The following is a 26,203-nucleotide window of genomic DNA, read 5'->3' on the forward strand; positions in this document are numbered from 1 at the left end:
TTGCATTGTAAATCTGACTGTGCCTCACCAGCCATCAATGTCATTGATCAAAACTGATTTAAAAATCTTTGATTTCAATAGACTTTAGACTTAAATGACTTTAATCAGCTTTGTTTATAGCGAAAAATCAAACGTTTGCAATACAGAACCCAGTTTTAAAAATATTAAAAAATCAGAATAAACGCGAATTGGATGAACTGATCCCAGACCTGTTAGTTTCATCTACCGCCGCTCCTGCGTTGCGTGACGCTCAGCTGTACTGATCACAGATCAGCTCTGCATTCGCTTTTCGCTGGTGACCACGTGCCGTATCCGGCCTGCGCGAGCGCCACGAGGGGGGATCAAGATGGCGACACACTGGAGCGGCATAGAAGGTGGTTTAAACCCCACAACGAGTGGATTTACAGGACACGACCCCTTTGACCAGGTACTGGGTTTCGAATCGAACCCACTGGGGCAATGAACCGGATACGAGAGACGGGTTAATCTGTGGGGCTGCGCGCGTGGTCTGCCGGCGCGCGGCGACACGTGGCCGACACTGCCTGCTGTAGTTGTAGAACCTGCGCGAGCTCGACGTTCGGAAACAGACGATAGCATGGTTATGACACGTCTGCGTGGGACACGTGTCACAGGTGAATGTGAGGGAGACTGCCACGCGTCTTAACTTGCTTCAGCGACGCTTTACCCCCCCGCACCGACATGGCCACAGCCCCTACCCAGTAGCGGAAAGACTGCTGTCACGCCGAACACCTTCACGTGATCACCTTTAAAGTTTGCTAACTGTTGGATCAGGTCTTGGGCATGCATGTGAAGTTAAACGGACACATTCCACCCCCCCAGGGCCGGATCCAGACTTTTCTGGTCCTGAGAAAGCGTTCATTAGGCCCACTGCATGACTATGGAGACGATCAGAAAGGACTTCCGGTATTGTTCAGCAAATTAAAAGCCTGCAAAATAACAGGAAACTCAAACCAAACACAACTGCCCCAAATAAAACATTTTCACCTAAAATACTGTAATCATCATCTGAAAGCAAGAAGTAAATTAGGACATTAAACTTCAATAAGAAAGTAAAGAACAACTTTACTTCTATTGAAGTACATGAAGTTTTATACTTGGAGCTTTCAGGTCCTTTTTTCTACTTCACTGAAGACCAGTTTGACTGGAGGCACAATAAAACAAGGAGGTTCATACTGTGGTTAATATAGTGATTACTTAGAGATAAAGTAGACTAGAAGTCTCAGAAACTCTTCAGATTGAATTCATCTGAAGTGCATCCTTCTATCCTCTCTAATCTGGGTTGCAGGAGCAGATGGAAGAACTTTCCTCACAGTTTAGATTATGTCTAAATAAAGTTAAAACAGACGAGGAAACGAAATGTATCTTTTTAAGCTAAATTGTGGAATGCATTATGTGTCCTCAAATTATATGTCCTCAAAATGTAAGAGCAAATTCATTGTTGAATTTTGAATATCAGTTTGGATTACGGATGGAAAAACTTCCACACAGTTTGATTAGAAAACACAACAATCACCTGACACAACCACTCAAATAACACAGAAGACATTAAAAAATTAAAACTCCCATGATGCACCTCACCCGCTGCCAACCTTGTTGTGCGCTGGGTTTTAAACCCTGTAACCATGTGTTTATTTGAATGAATCGTTTCCAAAGTGATGGCCTGACTGCACTGCGATCTGACATCTGGAAGTGATCCGACACAAATTCAGCCCCGTTTTCGGGTCCAGGCCCCGAGTGGGTGTTCCAGTCTTATCTCAAAGCCTGAATTATTTTTCCCTCATATATTTGACCGCATTTTGGGCTGAAATGGGTTAAATTCACATTAAATAATAAAGAAAAGAATAAAGCAAACAAAAAAAAACATGTCTTTGTGATGCCATTTTTCATTTATCCTTTTTGTCAAAACCTCTGATTCATTTTTATCTCCATGAGCGCGTGGAGCACGTTGATGTTTGCATATATATATATGTATTTGGGGCTCAAAGCACTGATCGGTCTGCCCTTCATGTGTGCAGGCGGTCCTGGTCAGAGGAGATATGGAGACTGCAGACGTTCCCTCCTGTGTGGATTGCTCCCTTCTGGCCATCTTTGAAGATTCTTCAGCACCGGAGGTCAGATCCACTGAAGATGCTGTTGTCATCTATTTGCATGAATGAATGTAGAAGAGATGGGCAACTCCAGGCCCCGAGGGCTGGTGTGTCTGAGAAAATGTCCAGATATTCAAGCCCCACTCATGACGGATTTGCTGAACACACCTGAACCAGGTGAATAGAACATGCCAGAATGCCTGCAGGAATGCGGCCCTGAAGGGCTGGAGTTGCCCGTCCTGTCATCTGTTCGTCATAGGCCAGTGGGTCTGCTGAACCTGTCTGCAGAAACCATCCGACTACATGCTCCATGTTCTCAAATGTTGTTTTCTAAAACTAAAATATTTTCACACGATTTATCATTTTAAACTCAACAAAGGCAGAACTTTCAGGTTTTAAAAAGATCCTTTATTACATTAAAAACTAAAAGGAAAAACTACAAATTTTGAAATAGACAAACTTTTTTTCTTAAAACTTTTTAAACTTCTAGAAGGAGCTTGGAACTTTGACCTTTGTCGGGACAAAGGTCACCGTAAGTCCCCCATCTTTGACCCCGGTTTCTCTCCAGGCAGATACACTCGTCACATGACTGAAATCTATCAAACTGATCAGCGAACAGGGATAAAAACACTGCCAACCACAAGAAGGCGCACTAAGGTCATAGGGCAGAGGCTGGTCCAGTTTGACCCGGTTCTCTTTTTCAGAGTAAGACGGAATCGGAGGAGGCGATCCTGCTGTCGGCTCTGACGGAGATGCTGGGCTGCGAGCAGGACGAGGAGGCCGCTCCGTCGCCCTTCGACACCCTGCCGGACTCGGAGCTGCTGTCGCAGCCCGACCGCTGCTCTGTGGTGGGTTCAGTGGCACCCAGTTCACTGTGTTCACATCCCTGCTCTGTCGTCATGGTTACTGAACCAAAACAGCTTCTCTGAAGGTGGTATTTCATTTTTGTGAGCTAAAGCGTCAGCGTCTGAAGGCCTTCTGCCTCCGAACGGTGGTTGGTCTGCAGCTCCTCACGGAGCGGTGTGACACCCTCCTTGGTCTGGACTGCCCCACAGAGGATTTTCTGCACATGACAACATTTTGACCTCAGGGAAAAGACTCAGAGAACCACCATCAAGTCAGGAAACATTTAGTGACTTTGAGAATCAAAGTGGCAGAAAGAAAAGCTTTACCCTGAGAGTGTTGAGTAACTCCTTTACCCCAAAAGGGATTCGACAGGTTTGATGGATGGATGGATGGATGGATGGAGGGATGAATGGATGGATGGATGGACGGACGGACGGACGGATGGATGGATGGATGGAGGGATGCATGAATGAATGAATGGACGGACGGAGTGATGGATGGATGGATGGATGCACAGATGGATGAATGCATGAATGAATGAATGAATGGACGGACGGAGTGATGGATGGATGGATGGATGCACAGATGGATGAATGGATGGATGGATGGATGGATAAACGGATTGATGGATGGACGGACGGATGGATGAATGCATGGATGGATGGACGGACGGACGGACGGATGGATGGATGGATGGAGGGATGCATGAATGAATGAATGGACGGACGGAGTGATGGATGGATGGATGGATGCACAGATGGATGAATGAATGGATGGATGGATGGATGGATAAACGGATTGATGGACGGACGGATGGATGAATGCATGGATGGATGGATGGATGGACGGACGGACGGATGGATGGATGGAGGGATGCATGAATGAATGAATGGACGGACGGAGTGATGGATGGATGGATGGATGCACAGATGGATGAATGGATGGATGGATGGATGGATAAACGGATTGATGGATGGACGGACGGACGGACGGATGGATGAATGCATGGATGGATGGACAGATGGATGGATAGATGCACAGATTAACAGAGTTCAGCCTTTTATCCACCTCATGGGCTCTTCAAATGTGATACTGGTCAACTCAAGATTTTTCTTTTGGTTTTTATTTCAAGTTAAAAGCATTCAGATTAGGTTTGTAAATATGAATTTGACTCTTCAGACTCACATGTTTCATCTTCTCTGATGTCCTCAGGAGCAAACATCTGCTCGCAGACTCAGACGGAGACCCAAAACTCCAAACCTGAAGCTCCAAACGAAGTCGGACAGAACCAAGAACCAAACACAGAAGCGGTTTAGAAGACAAAAGCAGTTGTGCCCTGAAAGTAAAGAGGTCAAGGCAGACGTGGAGGTCTTCTCATCCAGCTCTCTTGTTAGTCTGGTGAAGCTCATGCACCCGTACTGTCTGGAGCTCCATGTGGAGGAGGAGGATGGAGCGAGGAAGAGGCATCCCCTGTTCTCCCGGGAAGAAGTGTGGAAGTTCAAGCAGCCGGCCGAGGACAGTGACCAGGAGATCAGCGTTGTATCTGACGAGGAGGAAGGAGGAGGAAGAGGAGAGGGCAAAGGTCTGCTGTTGAAGAGCGTCCTGTTGAATGGAAACTCCACCAGACCCGCTCCATCCAGACAGAGGAAGAGGGTGAGCTTTGGTCCTGTTCATGTGGCGCTGTTCCACAGGGGGGAGGCTGAAAGTTTGGATGAGTCTGCTCATCTGAAGAGTCCACAAAGTGTCCAAAGTCCAGCAGAGCCCCTACCTGACCCGTCACAGAGCAGCGACCTGGAGTCTGACGTTCAGCATGGAAAGAGTGCGAGGAAGACCAGACCGCTGAGTCTGCAGGAGTACAGGCGGCGCCGCAGGGAGGGGCGGCCCCTGCTGGAGAAACGAGGGAACTACAACACCAAGTGGCCCACCCTGTCTGAGGCCCCCAAAGAGCTGACCCCCATCCTGTGCTTCCAGGGACACACAAGTGTTTGCAGAGCAAAGAAGTTGCCCCCTCGTGCAGACACCCACCTCCTCTCTGAGGCCCCACAAGTCAGCGTGTTAACGCCCCCCCAGCCTGAACCCAAAGTTTCTTCTCCTGTCAGGCCTGACGTCAGAGCGGCCGGGAGCCGGAGAAGTCTGGTGAAGAAACCAAAGCTGCTCAGCAGTGATCCTCCAAACCCCACCCTCATCCCGCTGCAGGCTCCGCCCCCTGCAAAGCCCCCATCAGTGTCTAGGGTGGAGCCTGTCAGCCTGCAGGAACCTGATTCAAACCACTTCCTGTCAGCCTTAAGCAAAGACCATCTTCATGTCGCAGATGTTTGTCCTGATCCTGAGAGATGGGGGGAGGACAAGGAGCAGCTGGACCACCCCCACACCCCTGAGGGCCCACGACCCCCCCAGGCTGTCTGCAAAGCTGCAGATTCAGCTGTTGACTCAGGTGAACCCTCACTCTGCAGACAGAAGCTCAGGTTCACACAGTGTTAAGGCCTGTTCACACCGGGACGAATTTCGCCGGCGATTTTCGCCGACGTTTAACGCCTCGTGACTAAACAAAGGGCACCAACGAGAGTGTGCACACCGACGCGAAAAAACGCCAGGCGTTAAAGCGTCGAAAAAAAAAAACGCCTCGGGTTCGTTTTTTTTTTTCGACGCGTCGCGTCGAAATCTACTCGACCAATGATAACGGCGCTTTTGCTCACGTGTCTGGAGCTTCTGAAGTTACAGTAAAACACAACTTGGGGGCGCTCAAACACAAAACTGCCTTGCTGAGCACACATACCAGCGAAGAAGATAGACGCCAAGTAGCGTCTACACTGCCGCGAAGCAATAATGACGGACATTCTAAAATATCCCCGAACCAAGCACCAGTTGGAGCTACTGGTGCTTGAAATATTCATGTTTTCTTTGTTTGATTCTGACAAGCGCGTAAATACTTGCTCTCTTCTTCTGAGTGAAAAGCGACTTTAAGAAGCGTAAAGTTGCGCAGCGCCACCTTGTGTACAGGAGTATTTCTGTTTTACATTAAGCGCCATCTAATGTCAGGGAATGAAATTGCATGTTCACTCCACTCATCGTCAGCGAAAATCGCCTGGGTGTGAACACAAAAAACGTGACGAAAAACGCTGGCGAATAACGCCTGGCGAATATTCGTCCCGGTGTGTACGGGCCTTTAGGTTTTCATGTGGGGGGGGGGTCACTGACTTAACCCAGATCACATGATTTACTTCCTTTACTCGCCATATTAGCTGATCTGCTCAGGATGTCTAATAACTTATCATAACTTCAGAGGTCCAAACCTGTCTGGAGAAGACAAAAGACGAGGCCAAAAGGTATTTGAGAGCTGAGATCCTCGCTGCCATGTGGCGACACGCAGCATCACGTTTACTGTCAGGATTTAAATGTTACAGGTTTACTCTGTCCGAACATTTCCCAGCATGCCTTTAGCTGAACAGCTGATCACTATAGACATCCAGTCCATGTAATCCATTCCATGTTCTGCAGCAGACATGGTCGGATATTTGGGTGGATGTTGTTCTTGGTCTGGAGTTCAGGTGGAGGTTCTGCTCCTGATTCATAGGATTGAAACCAAATGATGACTCACTGCTGCCCCCTATCTGACAGGAATAGAAGCTGCAGATCTGACCAGCCTGCTGCAGCAGTTTGAACAAACACAAGGTAAACACAACTCACACTACACTCACACACTAACACAACACACACACTAACACAACACACACTACACCTACACACTAACACAACACACACTACACCTACACACTAACACAACACACACTACACCTACACACTAACACATAACACACACTAGCACAACACACATACACTAACACAGAGGTGGGCACTGAGGGCCGCATTCCTGCATGTTTTCCATCATACCCTGCTCTGGCATGTTCTAATTGGCTGGACACACCTGAACCAGGTAATCAGCCATGAGTAGGGCAAGATTATTGGCTGGACACACCTGAACCAGGTAATCAGGCATGAGTAGGGCAAGACTATCTGGAAATCATGCAGACACACCGGCCCTCGAGGCCTGGAATTGCCCACCCCTGCACTAACACAACGCACACATACACAAACACACACATACACCAACACAACACACACTACACCTACACACTAACACACACTAACACAACACACACATACACTAACATGACACACACTAACACAACACACACATACACTAACATGACACACACTAACACAACACACACACTAACACAACACAGACTACATTCACACACTCTACTCACACACTAACACAACACACACTCATACAACATTGACACCACACACACACTTACACTAATCGCACAAACTGCTCACAATAACACTACACACACTAACACTATTTTCCTTCACACGTTTGATTGATGGAGGTCACACGTCTTTTTCCACGTCTCACTTCCTGACCCTCTTTTCTCCTTTTAGCCTTGGGGGGTGTGGTTTGTGAGTCCAGACTTCTTCCTGCTGCTTCACTTTCAATCCCCCCCTCAGAGAATCATCTGAACAAGGACAGCCCTGCAGAGCCTGAGCTCACCTCCAGATCTTTGGAGCCCCATCAACCCCCCAGTGCTGGAGGGAGGCTGCAGGATCTCCTCAGCTGGGGGAGTGAGGCGGTGCTCTGCACAGAGGTCATCCTGAGCACCAAACAGAAAAACTCTGCATCCAAGCCCATTCAGATCATTGACCCCCGCCCTCTACCCCCCAAGAAGAAAAGCTGGAGTCCTCCACCCCCCCACAAACAGCCTCCTGTGTTTTTTGCCTCTGACCACGACTACTGCGGGCTCCTGGACCACCAGTCTGGACCTCCTCAGTTCACGGTGGCTTCTAGCCCCCCCTATGAGCAGTGGGAGGTGCATGACCCCAGAGGGGCCGACCCGACGGCAGATGAGGATGAAGAAGAACAAATACGTGTGTGTGGGCTCCCAACTCCACCCCCCAGCCCTGTCAGAGGCAGGAGGAGGCGGCGCTCTCCCAGCTGCAGCTCCCGCTCCTCCTCATCCTCCTCCTGCAGCTCTGCATCCCTGTCTCCTGAAAGAACCAGGCACTCCTCTTCGTCTCTTCTCTGCAGTTTGAGTCCCTCTCCTGAAAACCCAGAATCTCAAACTTTCATTTGTTTGTACTGCAGGATCCACCGCAGACCACCATACAGGATGCTCCACTCCAGGTCCAGATCCTGGTCCCGGTCCCGGTCCCACTCACCCTCCCCGCAGATCTGCTGGCGGAGACACAGAGATGCTCACAGGTCAGACTCTTTGATCACTTTACTGCAACAAAGAAACGTGGTCTTCATCCTTCATTCTTCATCCTTGCAGCAGCAGAGAGGCCCAGAGGCTGGGAGGAAGGCTGGACGTCAGGATCCAGAAACTGAGAGCCATCGTGAGTAAACGGGGGGGGGGGGGGGGGGGGGGGGGTGCGACAGTGATGTACAGTGATGTAAACAATAGGACACTATCATGTTTTTCCTATTATAATGATAAATATAAATGAACTATTGTTTTTGGCATAAATCAAACAAAAATAGAAAATACTCTTTTTTTTCTTCTTTAATTTAAATATGAAATAGTTTATAACTTTTGACAGAGGTTCACATGACTTCCTTTCAAAATAAAAGACAACCTGTGTGGCACAGAGTGATCTCCATGCAGTGAAGGTAGGTAGTAGGTAGTGTTATTTAACTAGAATCTCACTACACTCTAGTTAAAGCTAATGCTAAGGACCGATGTTCGTCTTAGAGGAAGTGCTCAATGACGACAGGCGACACTAAGATGCAGAGAATGAATATATATTCATATTTGATCAACAACAAAACATAGTCAGTTCAATATAGTTTATCTGCTGTCCATCCTCCAAATGTTTATAGATCCAGCTCCAAGAAGTTCAGCACAAGCTAAGTTCATAGCATAAATCCACTAAATCGACACATGGAGGTGGAGGTGTTTATGCCTCCTAGCGCCCAGTCCAGTGCTGCAGAGGTGTCTGCTGGGGTCGACCTGAAGTCAAGGCCGAACAGCATCCATCCTCTATACAGAACAAGCAATAACTAATTCTTATAATGGAGGAGGACATGTAAGTGGAACACAAATGTCAGCAAATAAAAAGAGTCCTTTAAATCAAGTATAATTAATAACTTCAGTGAATATAAACCCGTAAAGAGGTGCATCAGTGGCAACACGTCAGCATTCTAAATCCACTGTGTACACAACAAAGAAGAAACATGTCAGGTTTATAACTTTAAAGGGTCATGCTAAAACAAAAAGTCTTTCCCTACATTAACATGTAAACTCCTGTGCTTCAGAGCACACGTGGAGAAAAGCGCTTCGCTGCCGCGGCACAGCGCAACACCGACTACCATCGCGGCGGAAGGATACAGAGCCCTTCGCCACGAGGGTTTCCCATTCCAAAAAAACGAATTTGGAAACCCCTATCCCTCCAAATGCCCCCATAATTGGAGGGATAGGGAGATGCCGGAAGGGTGGGGGAAGAATTCAGATTCAGCCCTTGTGTTGCAGTTTGGAGGTCAGGAAAATGTCGGCACACAGTTTGCTCCTTGGTGATGTTTGGCCGTTTTCCAAATGCTTTTCTGCAGGATGAGAGGAGGGTGGTGTACGTGGGCCGCATCCGCAGAAGCATGACCCCTGGCGAGCTGAGGGAGCGCTTCTCCCAGTTTGGGGAGGTGGAGTGTGTGTCGCTTCACTTCAGAGACCAAGGGTGAGCGCGCTGGTTTGTCCTGCTTCAGCCTGTCTCTCCTCACCTCTAAACTCCTCCCTCTTCTCCTCTGCACAGCGACCACTACGGCTTTGTGACCTTCTACAACACGGAGGACGCCTTCGCAGCCATCGACAACGGCAGCAAACTCCGCCGGCAGGATGAGCTGCCGTTCGACATCTGCTTTGGAGGAAGACGGCAGTTCTGCAGTTCCGACTACTCTGATCTGGGTGAGAGCACCTCCTGATGAGGGAGGTACTCCTGTGCTCTCCTTTCCATCAGCAGACCATTGTCACGTTCAGAGACACGAGAACAAACTAGTTCTTCCCGTCGTATGTCAGGTTGCAGAACCAACTCGGCTTTAAGGAGTTGGTCTGGTCTGGTCGGTAACATTCTATGTAAAAACGCGTAAACGTGCTTTTCGCTGATGTGTTTTCACGCTTCCGCTTTCAAAGCTCTGATGTTCACGCGTTCACACTGTTCTGAACTGCGTTCAGCAGTTGAAGCAGGTCAAACTTTGACCAATCACGGACTCCGGATTTGGTAGTGACGTATGGATAGTGTCAGTTTGAATTCATAAGAAGTGCCAATCGTTTGAAATTTGGTCATGGAGGAGAAATGAATCAGTCCGGTTTGTTCCCAGCTGGAATTCTGTGACACCAAGTCTTTCAGATATCTGAATAGAGCTGTGGAACAGGATTCATGAGATTTTTACCACTTTGACATGGCGGACATGCGCTAGTAAAAAAGAAGAAGCCCCTCCCTGCTTGTCCGCTGTGAACTCTGTGGGCTGTTTAGTGCACTCTTGAACATGTATGACAAGGTGAAATCACACTAAACAGAGGAGGTTAGGGGTGGGAGGGGGGCTCTGTCTTCATCCTGGATTCATATCATGTTTCTTCCCTCCCCCTCCCCCTCGCTAATCCGACTCTGCTTCTTCCCTCAGATGCGAGCAGAGATGCCGACCCGTCGCCCCCCCAGGACCAGTTTGAAGACCTGGACTTTGATGCTCTGCTCAGACAGGCTCAGGGCGGATCGCAGAGGTAGCAAAGGCTGAAGACGTGCTGAGCGCGACCTCAGAGCTTCACACGCCACTGATGCCGCAGCGCCTGGATTTATGCGGGTTTTGATGCTGAATGTGTGGTTTTTGTATGAATGAAAAAACACTTGGGCACTTTTTCAGACATGCTGCATTTAGGTTGTATGAAAATGTCAAACACTTTAAGTCAAATGTTGCTTTCTGAGCATCAATGCTATTTTCTAAAAAATAAAGGATCTTTATCTGTGTTTTTCTATTACTCTTGTTTGCTAAAAATCTTTTTATTCATGTTTTCCTTAAACGTCCAGCCGCTGGATTTGACGGTGATGAAGTTGATTTCAACTTCAAAGGAGGAATCTCAGTGATGATGAGGAGTGATGAAGAATTCATTTACAGTCATTCAGACTGAGGGTGTAAGCTGTCAGAGAGCCACAGATTGACCCTTGGTGGGGGTGGGGGTGGTCCTAATTTTAAATAAATTATTTTCCCTATACTAGCAAAAATATATCAGTAACAACAGACCTATTACAAAGCTATAGAAAGAAAAGGATTTCTAAAAAGAACAAGAACAGAAGCTGCAAACTAGATTTTAAAAAAACTTACTGTTTCATTAAATCATTAAAGATTCATGGAACACTTTTTTTTAAAAGGAAAAAATATGAATTTTATAACAATGTTTCTCATTTCTAAAACATTTAATTTTTCTGACGTCTTTTTAAACTCAGCTGACAACAGATTTTTCATTTTATGATTCAGTTGTCACGAACAGGAGAAATAAACTTGTTTTCACCTAATTTGTCTTCAAGAAAGGAAGGACTTTGCCCCGGCTCTTTTAAAGCGCCCTAAAAGTTACTTATTTATTTTAAAAGCGCATCTCTGCTCGGTTTATTGCTGGTAATCCGGGTGTAAAAACATATTTTTCTGATAAGAGTTTGTATGGGCTTTGACCTTTGACCGGAGCAGAGACTGAGCGTGAGCCAATCACCTTTAGACTGAGCTGTCCCTTTAAGACGTCCACCCGGAAGTCGCCTTCTGACGTGATCGCACAATAACCGTTTTATGTATTTCGATGTTAAAAACGGATTTTATCCGGTGAATGAGAGTAAAGTGTTCAAAAGCGCACTTTGATCGGAATTTACTGAACTTTGATAATAAAACCAACAGTTTTTCCTCACAATAAAAAATAAAAACGAGTTAAACATTATTGAACCGTACACTCTTCATCAAAACCTGGTCACGGCAGCTTTCCGCCATCATCTTAAGCTATTTCATTTAGAAAGTGCGTAAAGTTCATAAACTCACACTTTTTACGGTTTTGGACTTAAGCCTCATACAGCCTGTGACCCACCTTGTCTGCGCATGCGCATGAGAGACGCTGATCCAGAAGGAAGAGACAGAGCATGTCTGCAGACGGGGCCCAGCGGGGGGGCTCCTCCGGGACCCCCCGCTTCATCAGCGGGGTGGTGGAAGGTGAGCAGAGCGGGGACCGGAGTTCACCTGCCGGGACGGGACCGCAGGCATGCTGTCGACCCGGATGTTTGCAGGGAAGACCTAAGAAAGTAACCGTGCCTTTGCTTGACGCAGGTTTCTACGGGCGACCGTGGACCATGGAGCAGAGGACGGAGCTCTTCAAGAGGTGCCCCTTCTTCAGAACTTAGTCCAAATGCAGGAAAAGTTATTTTAAAATGCACCGTCTCATTAATGCACTCTTTCACTGAGTCTGTGTCCATCTTTACTGCAGAGACTCTTTCTTCACTTTGTCAGACTTCAGCTTCTTTAGATATTTAGTTTTTTGTTTTTCAGCGTTTTGTTTCCCATCTCCAACTATTAAACATTTCACAATCTAAAAGATGAGGATATATTTTAGGGTTTTATGAAAAAAAGATTTATTTATTTTTTAAATATCTTGGTGTTCATTTGAATTGGATTAAAATGTTAAAGAAGGTGGATTTAGAGAAACGTTTTCTGGTTACATTTCCACCTTTGGCTTCACCAGGGAGCAGCAGTGGGGGTTGAACACGTACCTGTACGCCCCCAAAGACGACTACAAGCACCGGATGTACTGGAGAGAGCTGTACTCACCTGAGGAGGCAGGTGAGACCACTGAGCTGCCCGCTGCTCAAAGCCTGTAGATCAGGGGGTAGGCGATTGTGAAGCACAATTTTTCAGCAAAATTGAGGAAATATGAATTCATATGGCATTACAAACCTTCTAGAAGCACAAACACATTTTCAAAATAATCACTTTAAGTCTCTGAGAGGGGGTCCAAGTATAAGTGTGCTGGTCCCCAGCCCGGATAAAATCCAGGGTCGTGTCAGGAAGGGCATCCATTTTTGGTTCTGCCACCAGCACCAGAGAGGAACAGTTCCCCGCTTCTATTATTATTTTTTTTTCAAGAACTTGCTGGTTTTCCTCTCTTGTGTTTCTGGCACGGAAATTCACAGTTCAGGCTCGTCCTGCTGGCATGCTGCAGGTTCATCAACCACCAGTGAAAGCTGACAAACCAGCAGAAGGAAATCCGTCTTTTGGGTTGATCTTCAGTCTGGTCTCAGTCAGGATCCAGACTGACGCATCTCCGTTTTTTTCCCCAGACCAGCTGAAGGCCCTGATTTCAGCAGCCAAGCAGCACCAGGTGGAGTTCATCTACGCCATCTCTCCCGGTTTGGACATAACCTTTTCTAACCCCAAAGAAGTGGTGGCTCTGAAGAGGAAGCTGGATCAGGTAGGGCTTCTCTGCTCCGGGTTTGGTGGAGGTGGGGGTGGAGCGCCGCCCGTGCCTCATGGTGTCCTGGGCTTTGTTTAATGTGGGACTCCCAGCAGTAAAGCGGGCTGCAGGATACTGCTTGGGGCGTGAACCCGCGTGACCCTGATCCAGAGCGCCAGGACGTGCCGACGTGTTTGGCTCTTTTTCAGGTGAAGCAGTTCGGCTGCAGTTCCTTCTCTCTGCTCTTTGATGACATTGAGGCAGAAATGTGCGCCGCCGACAAGAAGGCTTTCAGCTCCTTCGCCCACGCTCAGGTGTCCATCACCAACCAGGTGTACGAGCACCTGAGAAGTCCTGAGACTTTCCTGTTCTGCCCCACAGGTCTGAGCTCCGGTGGAACATTTCCTAAACGTTTGTGTTCCATCGGCTGTGTGAGAACATCAAATGTTTCTGTCCCGCCCCTTCAGACTACTGTGCTGCCTTCTGCACCCCCTCCGTGTCCCAGTCCTCCTACCTGCAGACTGTGGGGGAGAAACTGCTGCCGGGCATCGACATCCTGTGGACGGGTACGGCCTGCCTAAGCGGTTCTCCATCCCTGAACTCCTCACAGACCTTCTGAATTCCTCTCCTTTGGAATGTTCAGGTCCAAAGGTGGTGTCCCACAAAATCTCTGTGGAGTCCATAGTAGAGGTTACCTCTGTGCTGAAGAGGCCGCCGGTCATCTGGGACAACATTCACGCCAACGACTACGATCCGCAGAGGCTCTTCCTGGGACCCTATAAGGTAGATTCCACAGCATCGTCTGTGAAGATGTGCTGTGATCCTCACCGGGGTTTGCTTTTTCGAATAGGACCGGCCCACTGAGCTGATTCCCAAACTGAGAGGAGTGCTCACCAACCCCAACTGCGAGTTTTACCCCAACTTTGTGGCCATCCACACTTTGGCCACGTGGTGCAGATCTGCTGACGGAGGAGCGCCGGACGTGGAGATGGGTGAGAGCCTGCTACACCTTCAAACCTCAGCAAAAATAAGGACTGGTGACCGAAAAGCTTTGAAAGAGCTCCTGGTTCACATGGTTAAAGAGGAAACGCACAGTAAATGTTGGCTGGAGACAAATACCAGACAGTTCTTCTGACCCAAGAAGAGAAGACGGTTGAAGAGCTAGAAGGACTCCGACAGAACCCTCAGAATGAACAACAGGAGGATGAGTTTTGGAAGATCCTTTAGATCTGGTTCGGTATGAAACTTCTTGTACTAGAACTGTCAGAGTAGAAACTTGTTTGGTTCAGATGGAACCACCGTTGGAGGTCCAGTCTTTTTCATTGTCTTCCTTGTTTTAGGGTAGAATGTCTAAACTCTGCCGTCTGTTCTTAGCTAGCTCATCATTTTAGCTTTCCATCGTTGAGAAGTTTCATTCTAAAAAAAAAAGAACAACAGACATGGTGGAGGTGGCATGATGGTGTGGATCCTGTGTGACCTCAGGTGAAGACGGGCAGGACTGCGGCTACAGCCCCACCAAAGCCCTAAACCTGGCCCTCTCCGACTGGCTGCTGGAGTTGATGAGCGCGGATGGAGCAGCAGGTGGAGCAGATGCTCGCTGAACGACCCTGAAGGCAGAAGAAGATCAGGTTTCTCACAGGCTTTTGGTTTTTTCAGGCCAACTCAAAAAAGATTCTTCAAAAGAGGAGTGGATGCAGACGGACTCGGGGGAGAGTCCCTACGTCCCGGGACCTGAGGAGAACCCGCTGTACACTGCAGAGCCCCTGACTCTGGACGACCTGAAGCTGCTGTCCGACCTCTTCTACCTGCCGTACGAGCACGGGCCCACAGCCAGGAGCATGCTGCAGGAGCTGGACTGGCTGAAGACCCACAGTCAGACTGAGCAGGTGAAGACCGCCACTATTGGGCCTAGGGGTGTTGGGGGGGGTACCCCTATCCCAGGGGGACAGGGGACATTGTGAGGTTGATTTGGAAAAATTGAGATTTTGATTTTGAGGTCTTCTGGTTCTTCAACGGCTTTGGTCCACGCTGGGCACGAAAAACATTCAGGATTCTTGTTGGTTCTTCTGGTTTACTCACTTTAATGGGTTATAGTCGACTTTAAAAGGCCTCAAAAGTTTTCTAGCATCACAGCTGAGGTTTCATGACGTTGGAGGTCCTCTCTACCCTCCCGATGGGTTTCTATAGATCAGAGGTTCAGGATCTCCGAGCAGATGTGTACCTGCAATGCATCTGACCTTCTGTCAGTATTTAGTTCTGCAGTCGGAGCATCTTGTCTGGCAGCGCTTCCTGCTAACACACCTGTCCCCCCCCCCAGACAGAGGAGTGGCGCTGCCGAGCGCAGCACTTCGATCAGATGTGCAAGGCGGTGGTGCAGATGTTCAACCGGCTGTCCAACGCTCCCAACCGCCGCATCCTCTACGACCTCTACAACTACATCTGTGACATCAAGAGTGGGGTGGGGCTGGCGTGCGCCCACGTCAAGGCGCTTGGTGAGGGGTCGTGTGTGCCCGCGCCCGGCCAGGGTAACAGTCAGACCCCATGACGCTGCTTTGTTCTCCTCAGGGGGGCAGGACTCACCGGCCGCACAGCTGATGACTGATGACCCCGAACCCTGGGGCTTCAGGGGGGGGCTCTCTGGGGAGTTCCAGGTAGGTGAACCAGCGCCGGGATTTCTGAGCAGAACTCTGCTGGTGTTCTGTGACGTTCTACAGGAAGTGTTTGACCAAAAGTCCCAGAGGACCCTAGATGTTTCCTTAAAGGACCTATATCATGCAAAATTACCTTTTTTGAGCTTTTATGTGTACTATAATGCTCATTCCTCACAGAAAACAACCACGAAGCGGTATTTTGATCTGTTCCCGCATTTCTGAGCATTACTCTAAAAACCTGCTCTCTGTGCACCAGCCCCTCCCAATTCACGAAAATGAGTGGGTCACATTTGTGCGACATAGATGAATGAGGAACAGCCCCTTCCAGGAATAACCCCCAGAATAACACACACACACACACACTTTCTCTGCAGAGCTAGCGGCGATCGACAAAACGCTTTCCTTTCTTATGCACAATACGCACATCCATCTTTGCTAAAGATTAGATGTTTGTTTCCGTGGGCGAGGCGCAGACATGCTGCAGAGGCCGGCTCTAGGATGATGTCCCTGGACCAGTACCTGTTTGTGGTTACTCCCCCCCTCCCCAAATCCCTGTGATGCTTGTGAGAACCTAAGTCACCTGTGAGTTTGTCTAAGCCCCGCCCAGTTAGGTGAGAGCCGGCAGGATTTAAAATGGTTCTGTCCGCGTTTTCCAAGGACAAAGCCTGACTGGGAGAAACACGGAGCGTCCCTCTGACCTGCCTTTATGTTCCTGCAGAGGATGCTGCCGGGACACGGGAACAGGGACCTGTTCAGACACCCCCCCATGACGGCGGTTTACACCGTCCGGCCATACAGCGCCGAGGACCAGGTGAGGATTCTCACTGCCTCCCTCCCGGGTTCCGTCCTGATCCGGGTTCACATGAGGACGTGTGTCATTCCAGACTACCGTTCAAAGGGTCTTCAAGGAGATGCAGAAAGGGGGGGCAGGCGACAAAGCCCCTATGATGATGCAGCCACCACTGATCAGTGATGGGTAATGAAGCAGCGTTCTGTTTGGGACTTTTTCCTCTTTTTCTGCTTCCCTCATCATATTATTTCCTCTTCTCTGACGTTGCAGCCTGTCCTCTGGGGAAGTGCCCCCCTCCCCTGGAAATGCCTTTGTAATGGAGGACGACGTGGGGGTGTGCGGCTATGCGTTTGCTCTCATTGATGCCAGACCAGCTGCAGCCAAGTTTCAGGTGATCACAGCAGCATGTTGTTGTTTTCCATCAGAGCTGAAGGAGACTTTGCTCAGCGTTTCTCCCTGAACTGCAGAGGGCGCTCAGCCCCTCCCTGTGTGAGGACTTCCCCTCCCTGGTCGGACTGCAGGTGCTGCCCCGAGTCACCGACCCCTCACCTGCCAGGCGTATGATGGCTCTGCTGTTGTCGTCCCTGAGGAGCAGTGGTGGGTGGAGACCTTCTGATCCCAGAACTTTAATTTGACATCATCACATTTGGTCCAGTTTCTGACCGACCAAAATCCCATTGAGAGCCACGATGAAACCATTCGTTTAGAAAAAGCAGCGTTAAAATCGTTACAATAATTAAGTTATATCCTCTTTAATTTTCTTTTACTTTTTTCAGCAGCAGATAAAAGTCCCTTTCAAAATAAAATGCACCATGTGTCAACTAAGATCCTCCTGCTGCAATAGATTTACTTGAACTAAGATGCAAGATATTCAAACATATTTTCTATAAAATATTCTGTACCACATTGGTAAAGAATCCCCCCCCCCCCCCCCCCCCCAAAAAAAAAAAATTATATGTAGATGCACATCTCCTCTGAACAGCAACTAAACATCGCAGTGCAGCAGATGATGAGAATATGTGCTATAAGCTCATTCCAAATCACTACAAAACTGCCTAAACTAAAACAAAAGAACCCAAACTACAAACTCGTTATTTATTCTCAGCTTTAACATTTCTCTTCAGAGCTACATGTGGCTCCAGAAGCGTGAGGTTGCAGATCCCTGAACTAAGCGAGAAGATGGAATGATAAATGATCAGCTTTTAGTCATTTACATGACGATGAATGGAAAGACGTTTTTGGAACATAGACGGCATGAGGGAGCAGGAGAGCAGAGGCTGCAGGACTGATCAGATGTTTCTGGTGTATCCAGCTGACTGCAGCTCACACACACACACACACACACACACACACACACACACGCACGCATGGGTGGAGACCTTACTTTTGGACTTTGGTTGAGTCTTAAAGGGAACTCCTTTTTTTCTGTTTGACTTTGTCCCGTTAGCAGCAGCCTGCTCTTACCTGCCCGTGTTGCATCGTAGCGCCCTCTGGAGGCTCTGGTGAAGCAGCAGTAGTGCTCATTTTGCAGCTCTGGATGCTGTTTCAGCTTTCATCAGATCTTACTCTGGAGAGTAATTTAGATTGACAGATCTGATGGATTTTTTTTTTTGTGTAAATGCAGTTGGACCTCAGCCTTAAGGGAAAACCTTCTGTTCAATCGGGTGAAGCCGTTCACAAATACCTGACAGCTCTTTCCCCATCAACACATATGGAGATCCTCATATATTTTACCTGTTTATCTTCTCTGAACGATAACGATAACTGAACCCTGCTAGATTAGTTGAAATTCAGTCAACTGCAGGACACAACCGTGTTTTTCCTTTGTACCTTTAATGTCTCTGAAACTCTGACTTTATCTGTTGGAAAAACCTCACTGCTGCTTTTATTCTGAAGGGGAGTTGAGTGAGCTGGTTTCTCCCTCAAAGGATGCTGAAGCGCAGATTTGCTGATGCATCGTGGAGCTTCACCTGTCCGTATTCATCCTTTTCATCTTTTTGTCCGCTAGATGGCGCTACATGCCTTCAGGTGTCGTTACCTAAAATACCCCTCAGAAAGCCATGTTGCTTCTGCCCCCTGCTGTGTGAACGCTGACCCTGCATGCAGCAGCTCCCTCTTCTGAAGCATGGAGCGATTCAGTCCATCCCAGCAAACAGCAGCCATGAAGTCCAGGATGCTGATATCTGTGAAAGACCTTCAAACTTAGCAGCACGTTGCTGCACCACCTCTTTACTTCTGCTATGGGGCTTCAGCTGCATCATGCTGTCCTCCCTCCTGATGGGTTCCAGCTCCACACATGCCTTTCCTGCCCAGTGAGGTGTGTTTGATGCTTCTGAGGCATAAAAACGTCCAGAAAAACATCTGTGGTTCTGCTGCGAGCGGCGTGTTTTAAGACTCCCTGTAGCTGGATCTTCCCCAGGGTGTGGTGGGGTAGCAGCACGATCGCTTCAGCCCATGGACCAGGGATCCAGTGGTTCGTGGACCGGTCTGTCCCTGCTGGGTCAGTCTGCTTTACAGGTTCACCTGCAGCAGAATGATTCCTGCAGTCTGCTCCAAAGTCATGGCACCCTTTCCACTCCTTTATGCTGCCCGAAAATGGAATTTGATTGCCAGGCGCCACATGCCAGGCCAGCAGCTCAGTCTGCTCTCCATCTGAGAGATCTTCAGTCTCAAACCCACACCTCCTGCTCTGTTCAGGGACGCCACAATTCTCAATCCAGAACCAATTCGTTAAACCGAATCGTGGGGAAAGTGAATCGTTGCATCCCTGCTGCATACCAGTATGTTTATGTTGAAAGTGTCAAACATGTATTGCTTAATAGAAGAAATGTATTATTTCTTCTATTACATCCCCCTAGGTTTAGTATTTGCCAACTGAAATGTTTTTCTTTGTTACTTGCATTTGAGCAAATTTAAAAGAAAGGATTTTTCAGATTTCTTATGTGATACACAAATCACATCGAAACAGAAATAATTTGGCCCAAAAATCAAGATGGGAACCAAATATGGAGAAAATGAATCGTTGCATCCGCAGCTCTGTTGCAGTTCAGTCCAGGGCTTCCTGATCAAAACGCTTCAAACATCTCCATCACCTTCCAAACCCAGATTCATGTCAAACTGCTGTAACTGTGGTAACCAACATTTCATTGAGCAGATACATTTGTCAAACACTTTCAGACAAATGGGTTTCTTTGTTTGGTTGGGAGTTAAATGTCAGTTTGAGGGATTCTGACGCTTATTTGGATTCATATTTGAACGTATAAACTCTCTGATGAAGCTCATCTTCTGTCCTTCAGGATCCAGAGGAGCGTTTTGTGAGTTGAGAGCCAGCGATCGGAGGATGATTGATTTCTTCTCCAAGCTGGGCTCCTTCAAGCACATGTCCGGGGTTGACCTTCCTCAGGACGTCCTGGTGCTGGCGGCGGGTCTGTGAATGCTCCGGGGCCCTGAAATCCGTTTTGACGTGATCCTGATGGATTTAAGATGATCATTTTCTGAAAAATCTGTTTAATAAATGAGTTTGTGTGACACATTCATGTGGAGTTTACTGAAACACCAACTGTTTATTGGTCATGAAGCACACAAAATATATTAATATTTAGTAATATATAGTACTATTATATAGCAATATAAATCTGAAACCCTTCATGTGCACTACAGTAAGGTTGAAGCAGGCGTTTGAGTCCCTGCAGTGACTGAGTCAAACGTCGCTGGCCTTTAAGCCGGCAGCTGAAGACCTGAAGCTCCTCTTCATCAAACTACTCTTTCACAGAAGGAACCAATGGGGATGAAAGCGAATAATTTAAAGCGAGAGCTAAATGTTTAGGTGTTAACGTCGGGTTCAGGAATCAAACAAAGACCTCTGGAGCAGGAGATGCTTTCAAAGCAGCTTCTAAAGGAACTCTGGGTTTCTGGTAAAAGAACTGCAGAACATCAAAGACACCCGAACCCCCAAATCCAGGTTTCTGGTTGAGACGATCTTCTTCCACTTGGTCTTTTGGACGTTCAGCTTTCAGAGAGCGCCTGCAGCAGAAGCTCTCAGGGGGGAGGTTAGTGTGAATTACAGCACGGCGTTAACCGCTCAGATGAACTCCAGGCCCTCGTACTTCACGTCTCCGATCTCTGTCTCTGGCAGCAGCACCTGCCCGTCCAGACTGAAGGCGGTGATGTAAGTGGCGATCTTGCCAGCGTCTTCTTCGGATTTTAGAGCCAGGATGATCTGATCGTCCGTGCCGGGAACAAATTTGAAGGAGGAGAAGCCGTGGGTGGGGTTGAGCGGCCCCACGCGCCGCGTGCTGATGTGGCTGAAGTCGTCAGGGCAGCTGAGCAGCAGGTTGGTCGCACGCCACTCGTCTGCGGTCTCGTCGTAGCGCTCGTGGCTGGCGCGGCGAGGAAGGAAGAACCAGCGCTGGAGGCGCTCGCTCCAAGATGCCGACTCATGGATGAGATAGCCTGCAGGACAGGAACCGGGATTAACACAGGTTTGGTGGTCCATCCCCGAGCCCATGTGTCTCCCTGTATGTGCTAATGTTCTACAGACATGCACTCACCCGGGGGTTCGATCCCCGCTGCACTCCGCAGGCTGTTGTACTTTGGCCCCCAGTTCTGGTGCTCCACGTCTCCGTTGGATCCGATAACCTTCACCCACTCCGGGTTGTTGTTGAGGACTTCCCCGGAGGTGGTGGTCCACTCCTTCCCAAGCCCCCCCACGAACAGCCGCTCATCCTTCACGGCCATCCACTCTGCCTTGAATCCTGAAAAACCAAGGCAAAAATGAGAACTGGTGCAGAACCCCCCTCCCCCTCTCCCCCACGGTCTGCTTCCACACCCACCTTTAGAGACTGACCCATCCCCGTCGGCCAGGATGACCCAGGGGATGGCCCGACCGCCCTCTATCCGGTACACCACCCCGGTGCGGTCGTCCACGCTGTACAGGTGACCGTTGAAGACCTGCAGCTCCGACAGCTCCATCCCTGCAGCACAGTTCCTCAGAGTCACACCAGCAGCAGGAACTCCAACCGGAGACCCTGCTCCACCTACCTCGTCCTCTCTCCGACAGCTGACTCTCCAGCGTGACGGTGTCGGCATCCCACTCCACCTCCACCCCGCTGGCGCCATCTAGGACCGCCAGGTAGCCTCTCTTCATGTGGCTAAACCACGTCTGATCCTTGGAGCTCCGTGATGCCGTGTCTAGGTCTGCGATCACGGCGATCCGATAGCGAACGCCGTGCGGCGTCCTCTCTGGAGGGCTCAGAGGATACGTGGAGTTGTACGGCCTTTCACTTCTCTGTGGCAGAGCGGGGCCCGCTGCGGTCCTCCTGAAGGCTTCCTCTGCCCCCGCCTGCACCTGAAGGCGGTGCCCCCCCTGCCTGCCTCTGTGCCCCGCCGTCCGCTGCAAGTAAACGGTGAGCACCACGACCAGCAGGGTCGCCACGGTGATCGCCCGCCATCTGGGATGGAAGCGCAGATCTATGGAAGCAGCCAGGAGGGGGACGCCCTGCAGGGCAAAACCCAAGGAGTTCATGAGAGCGCCGCCTTCATCCTCATCATCAGGGGAGGGGTGAAGGCCACTGCAGCCTGGAAAGGTCAGCACAGAGGCATGATGGGAGATATGTTTGAAGATATGTGAAGAAGAGAAGTAAAATTAATATTCAACACAAACAGAGATGACTAAACGTGGACGCATGACCGCGGCCACAGAAGTGTGGACCTGTCCTCCAGAACCAGTAGCAAGTCCAAACCGCCCTGTCTGCCTCACAATGCATACAGATGTATTCACCTTCCCTTCGCCTCCTCTCCACGGCCATCCTGTCGTCTGGCTCGTCAAACCCGCTCCCTCACGAATGACGGTTCTGCCTTAAGACTCGGGTTTCTGTCTATCAGAGCCAAGAATGAGTCATGTGTTCAGAAGGAAACACTGAGGACAACCTGGACGACTTCAAGCTCCTGGATAAATCCTGTTTCTACAGCAACTTCTGCACAGCTCCGATAAGTCCTCTCAAACTCAAAAAGATCCCCTCTGTCTGTCAACATTCTCTGAACACAGAGGACTCAATGTCCACCAAACATCAGACGTGTGGAACCCCTCGAAACATTACTTTCCGAAACTGTTCACACACGGCGGGCAGTAACGGTGGATCGCGTTAGACCAGTAATCCGATTACTTATTTTGTGGTCATGAAAACAGACTCGTTGTATATGGATGTGACGCCTCCAGCATTTCCCCTGAGATCAAGTGTGCACGCGCACACCCTGACTCACCTGTGACTAAGAGACGCGCCCCCAGCGGGCGGTTCCGCTTAACGCGCTCCCTGTCCGGAAACAACCGAAGTTCACCCGAAGTTTACCGAAGTTTCACCGAGTTTGTATTTTCTTACGTTACACTTTAAGAGCCTCAAATGCTACACGGTGTCACCTTCAGAAGAGTTTTCTGAAGGTGACACTTCAATTTTATTATGTTTTATTCGAGTGTTAAATCATATGGGTTCGTTTAACTAATGTTAGCCGCACAGCTAACTTAGGCTAACTTCTCGAGCTGCTCTCGGATTCATCTTTAAGATGAAGAAATGACCATGGAGGCGCCAAACAGCATTCAGCTTTCATCTCATCCACGCAATGTGACGTGACCACTCACCGAAATCCCGCAGCTTCGACCAGCTCAGAGCGGCATCTCAGGGAAGGAGATGCTCGGGAAGAAGTTTACCGGCGGCGTGAAGCTCCTCCCACCGGCAGCAGCGAAGCTGCGCGCGCACCCTCCCCCTCAAGAGCCGCTGGACATTCATTCACGGACAAAAACACATTTCTGAGGGAAAGAAGACATTTGTTTAACTTACTTTCTTTATTGTAGAAGTTAAAAACACCAATAAAAGCAAATAAAAAATAAAAGTATGACTATTTATTTATTTGCAAAAAACTCTAATATTAAGTTAAAATGATAGACAAAAAATTAGCCAAAGAAAATCTGGTGAACAGCACTAAAACTATTAAAATGCCTTAAAAGATTGTAAATTGAACAGTTTTAAGCTTGTTTTAAAAATAAATTAATTTTAAAAAGGACATTTTCTGAAAGAATATTTTCACACAATCTTGTCTGAAAGTGGTTTCAAAGGGTAAATATTTAACATTTTAAATAATTATGTCTAAAGAAACAATCTGACAGAAACATGTGATGGCATCAGTTTAAAATTTAAATGAAGAAAAGCAATGCTCCATTTTACAGAGAAAGACTTCAGAACAATTCAAGATTTTAGATGAGTCACATTGTGGCTTTAGAAGTAAAGAAACAGTTTGAAAAAGAAGTGAATGGTTCATTAAAAAAAGCCTCTTATGGGAACTCTGAGCAATTCCAAAAAGGCCTTGTCAACCCCAAAAACTATAACAGAGGGGAGTATAAGAAGTTCAAAACATCTGGATGTGAATAATCCATTTTTAATCCATTATATTACATGTAATATGTAATATATGTATGTAAATAAATTCATCAAGGCAAATTTGATTTTCAAACTATGAATTAATGTTTTCTCAGTGCATTTCTAACAGGGGTGTGACGATTCATTTTAACAATGATTCGATTCATATCATATTTTGTGGTTGTATGTGGGCAGAACCAGGTGTTGTTATTTGAAAGAGATCATTAGAGAAGATGGTATGATGGTATGACTCTGGTGGAGACAAAGATGAAGAGGAGAAGGACAGAAGAGAGGACCAAGTGGTGGACGTTGAATAGGAAAGAGTGCCGAGTGTTTTTCAGGGAAGAGTTGAAGCAGACTTTGGGGGATCAAAAGGCTCCTCCAGATGACTAGACAGCTACAACTAAGAAATCAAGGAAACAAAGAGGAAGAAACTTGGTGTAACATCTGGAATAAAGCAAGCAGGAGGTGAAAGGAAGAAGTTTAGGCATGTGTTTGGAAAAGGTGGTTAGCAAAAGTGCAACACTGACTGAGGGGACAGCATGTATAGGAGCACAGGGAGATGATCCACAAGGTGAAGATGGAGGTGTCAAAGGCCAAACAGGATAAGGACTATGACGGGTTGGAAACATAGGAGGGAGTGGTGAATGTGCACAGGTGAGGTAGAGAAAGAGATAATGGAAGGATGTGCAGCAGATTAGGATGATCCAGGACAGAGATGGAAATGTGTTGACAGGTTCCACAAGTGGGATGAAAAGATGTAAGGAGAACTTTAAAGAACTGATGGATGAAGACAATGTTAGAGAGCACAGAGGAGAGGTGGATGTCGTGGAGGAGGAAGTAGCAAAAACGATGAGGATGAAGTGAGGAAGAAGAGAAGGAAGAGAGTGGAAAGGCTATTGATGCTGACAAACATACCTGCGGGGGAACGGAAGAGTTTAGGAGAGGTGCCAGCAGAGTTTTACAAGTTAACCCTTGTGCTGTCCTAGGCACTTTAACATTGGGAGTTGGGTCATCTAGACCCACTAGACAGTGCACTGAACCTTTTTTCTTCAATGATTTGTGAACCTCACTGGTGTCCATGGATTACATGAAATCCTCTTCACCTTTATCCACCTTTGTCATGGTAGGGAGAACACGTCAATATAAGGGTGGGGTCATCTGGACCCCATAAGATAGCACAAGGGATATGAGACTGAACCTTTAGGCTTCTGGTAAAATACAGTAAAGGTCTTTAAGAAACAGAGGAATGTGATGGACTGGGAGCAAAATAAAAAGTGAGTTTATTTAGTTTATAAGTGAGGTATTTCTTTTTGACAAAAAGACTTGTGCGAAAATTCAAAAATTCAAAAGCCAAATGTCTTCTGAGTCACCTGAACATACGCTGAGGCAGGTTTGTTCACGAAAACACATTTTCTTTTCAGGATCTGGAGCTGGGCGATATGACCCGAAAATAATAAATCCTATTTTGTTCATTCCAAATTCGATTTGAATCGATTTTTTTTTTTCAAGGTCACGTCTATTGTTTGTAAGAAGCTCTTCGTTCCTTGCTGCTGTTTTCACAGCTACGCTTTGCAAGAGACCGGCGGGCTGACATTACTCTGAACAACAGAGAGCTGGGAAAATAAAACCTCAGTTTTCCCATACACAAACCGTCTTAAACAACAAATTCAAATTGATCGGTTAATCGCCCAGCCCTACCAGGATGGAAACATTCATTTCCACCAAGTTAAGGCTTGACAATCAAATAGAAACCTTCTGAAAGAACCAAACACGTAGATTTCTAAATAGACAATCAGCTGAAAGTGTGATGAAGGAACCATGAAGATGATTGGATTTCAATTAAACACAGCAAATATATTCTGACCCATTTGGAGACAAACGTGCTGCTGTGGTCGTGGCAGAACCCACAGGTTCTTGAGACTGA

General features: G+C 47.8%; 3 protein-coding genes across 4 annotated transcripts; 2 read left to right on the plus strand and 1 right to left on the minus strand.

Moving 5' to 3' along the window:
- The first annotated feature begins 250 nt into the window (after positions 1 to 250).
- Positions 251 to 10,981, plus strand: LOC144984213 (uncharacterized). Its single transcript, XM_078932453.1, has 11 exons — positions 251 to 427; positions 2,037 to 2,132; positions 2,813 to 2,956; positions 4,167 to 5,388; positions 6,573 to 6,626; positions 7,404 to 8,019; positions 8,104 to 8,220; positions 8,291 to 8,354; positions 9,565 to 9,686; positions 9,762 to 9,913; positions 10,630 to 10,981. The coding sequence occupies exons 1-11, from the start codon at positions 347 to 349 to the stop codon at positions 10,728 to 10,730; spliced, it is 2,769 nt and encodes a 922-aa protein (XP_078788579.1). The 5' UTR covers positions 251 to 346; the 3' UTR covers positions 10,731 to 10,981.
- Positions 10,982 to 11,737: 756 nt separating this feature from the next.
- On the plus strand, positions 11,738 to 20,399 carry LOC144984417 (protein O-GlcNAcase-like). The gene is made up of 17 exons (XM_078932718.1): positions 11,738 to 12,192; positions 12,307 to 12,358; positions 12,719 to 12,816; positions 13,314 to 13,444; positions 13,636 to 13,807; positions 13,894 to 13,992; positions 14,070 to 14,209; positions 14,277 to 14,418; positions 14,909 to 15,007; positions 15,083 to 15,312; positions 15,744 to 15,918; positions 15,992 to 16,077; positions 16,796 to 16,888; positions 16,962 to 17,053; positions 17,138 to 17,258; positions 17,335 to 17,464; positions 20,164 to 20,399. Exons 1-17 carry the CDS (start codon positions 12,123 to 12,125, stop codon positions 20,298 to 20,300), a joined length of 2,067 nt encoding a protein of 688 aa, XP_078788844.1. The 5' UTR covers positions 11,738 to 12,122; the 3' UTR covers positions 20,301 to 20,399.
- A 6-nt stretch (positions 20,400 to 20,405) lies between these two features.
- Positions 20,406 to 23,638, minus strand: cant1b (calcium activated nucleotidase 1b). 2 transcript variants are annotated; one of them, XM_023959918.2, is made up of 6 exons: positions 23,502 to 23,586; positions 22,647 to 22,743; positions 21,908 to 22,444; positions 21,700 to 21,840; positions 21,418 to 21,621; positions 20,406 to 21,319 (listed from the first exon to the last, which is right to left on the minus strand). In XM_023959918.2, the coding sequence occupies exons 2-6, from the start codon at positions 22,672 to 22,674 to the stop codon at positions 20,949 to 20,951; spliced, it is 1,281 nt and encodes a 426-aa protein (XP_023815686.1). In that variant the 5' UTR covers positions 22,675 to 22,743; positions 23,502 to 23,586; the 3' UTR covers positions 20,406 to 20,948. The 2 variants fall into 2 exon arrangements, with proteins under 2 accessions (XP_023815686.1, XP_023815687.1); XM_023959919.2 differs by lacking the exon at positions 22,647 to 22,743 and having other exon boundaries at positions 23,502 to 23,638.
- Positions 23,639 to 26,203: the final 2,565 nt, after the last annotated feature.

Source organism: Oryzias latipes, chromosome 1 (assembly GCF_053564925.1).
Source record: "Oryzias latipes strain Hd-rR chromosome 1, Olatipes_Hd-rR_3.1".
Classification (NCBI taxonomy): Eukaryota; Metazoa; Chordata; class Actinopteri; order Beloniformes; family Adrianichthyidae; genus Oryzias; species Oryzias latipes.

Coding starts and splice junctions, on each gene's coding strand:
- cant1b (XM_023959918.2), bottom strand. CDS start 22,674: ATGGCCGTGGAGAGGAGGCGAAGGGAAG. Junction 22,445..22,646: donor GGAGAGGAGGCGAAGGGAAG/GTGAATACATCT, acceptor TGACCTTTCCAG/GCTGCAGTGGCCTTCACCCC. Junction 21,320..21,417: donor AGCGGGGATCGAACCCCCGG/GTGAGTGCATGT, acceptor CCTGTCCTGCAG/GCTATCTCATCCATGAGTCG.
- LOC144984213 (XM_078932453.1), top strand. CDS start 347: ATGGCGACACACTGGAGCGGCATAGAAGGTGGTTTAAACCCCACAACG. Junction 2,957..4,166: donor AGCCCGACCGCTGCTCTGTG/GTGGGTTCAGTG, acceptor TGATGTCCTCAG/GAGCAAACATCTGCTCGCAG. Junction 6,627..7,403: donor GCAGTTTGAACAAACACAAG/GTAAACACAACT, acceptor TTCTCCTTTTAG/CCTTGGGGGGTGTGGTTTGT.
- LOC144984417 (XM_078932718.1), top strand. CDS start 12,123: ATGTCTGCAGACGGGGCCCAGCGGGGGGGCTCCTCCGGGACCCCCCGC. Junction 12,359..12,718: donor AGGACGGAGCTCTTCAAGAG/GTGCCCCTTCTT, acceptor TGGCTTCACCAG/GGAGCAGCAGTGGGGGTTGA. Junction 13,808..13,893: donor TTTCCTGTTCTGCCCCACAG/GTCTGAGCTCCG, acceptor CCGCCCCTTCAG/ACTACTGTGCTGCCTTCTGC.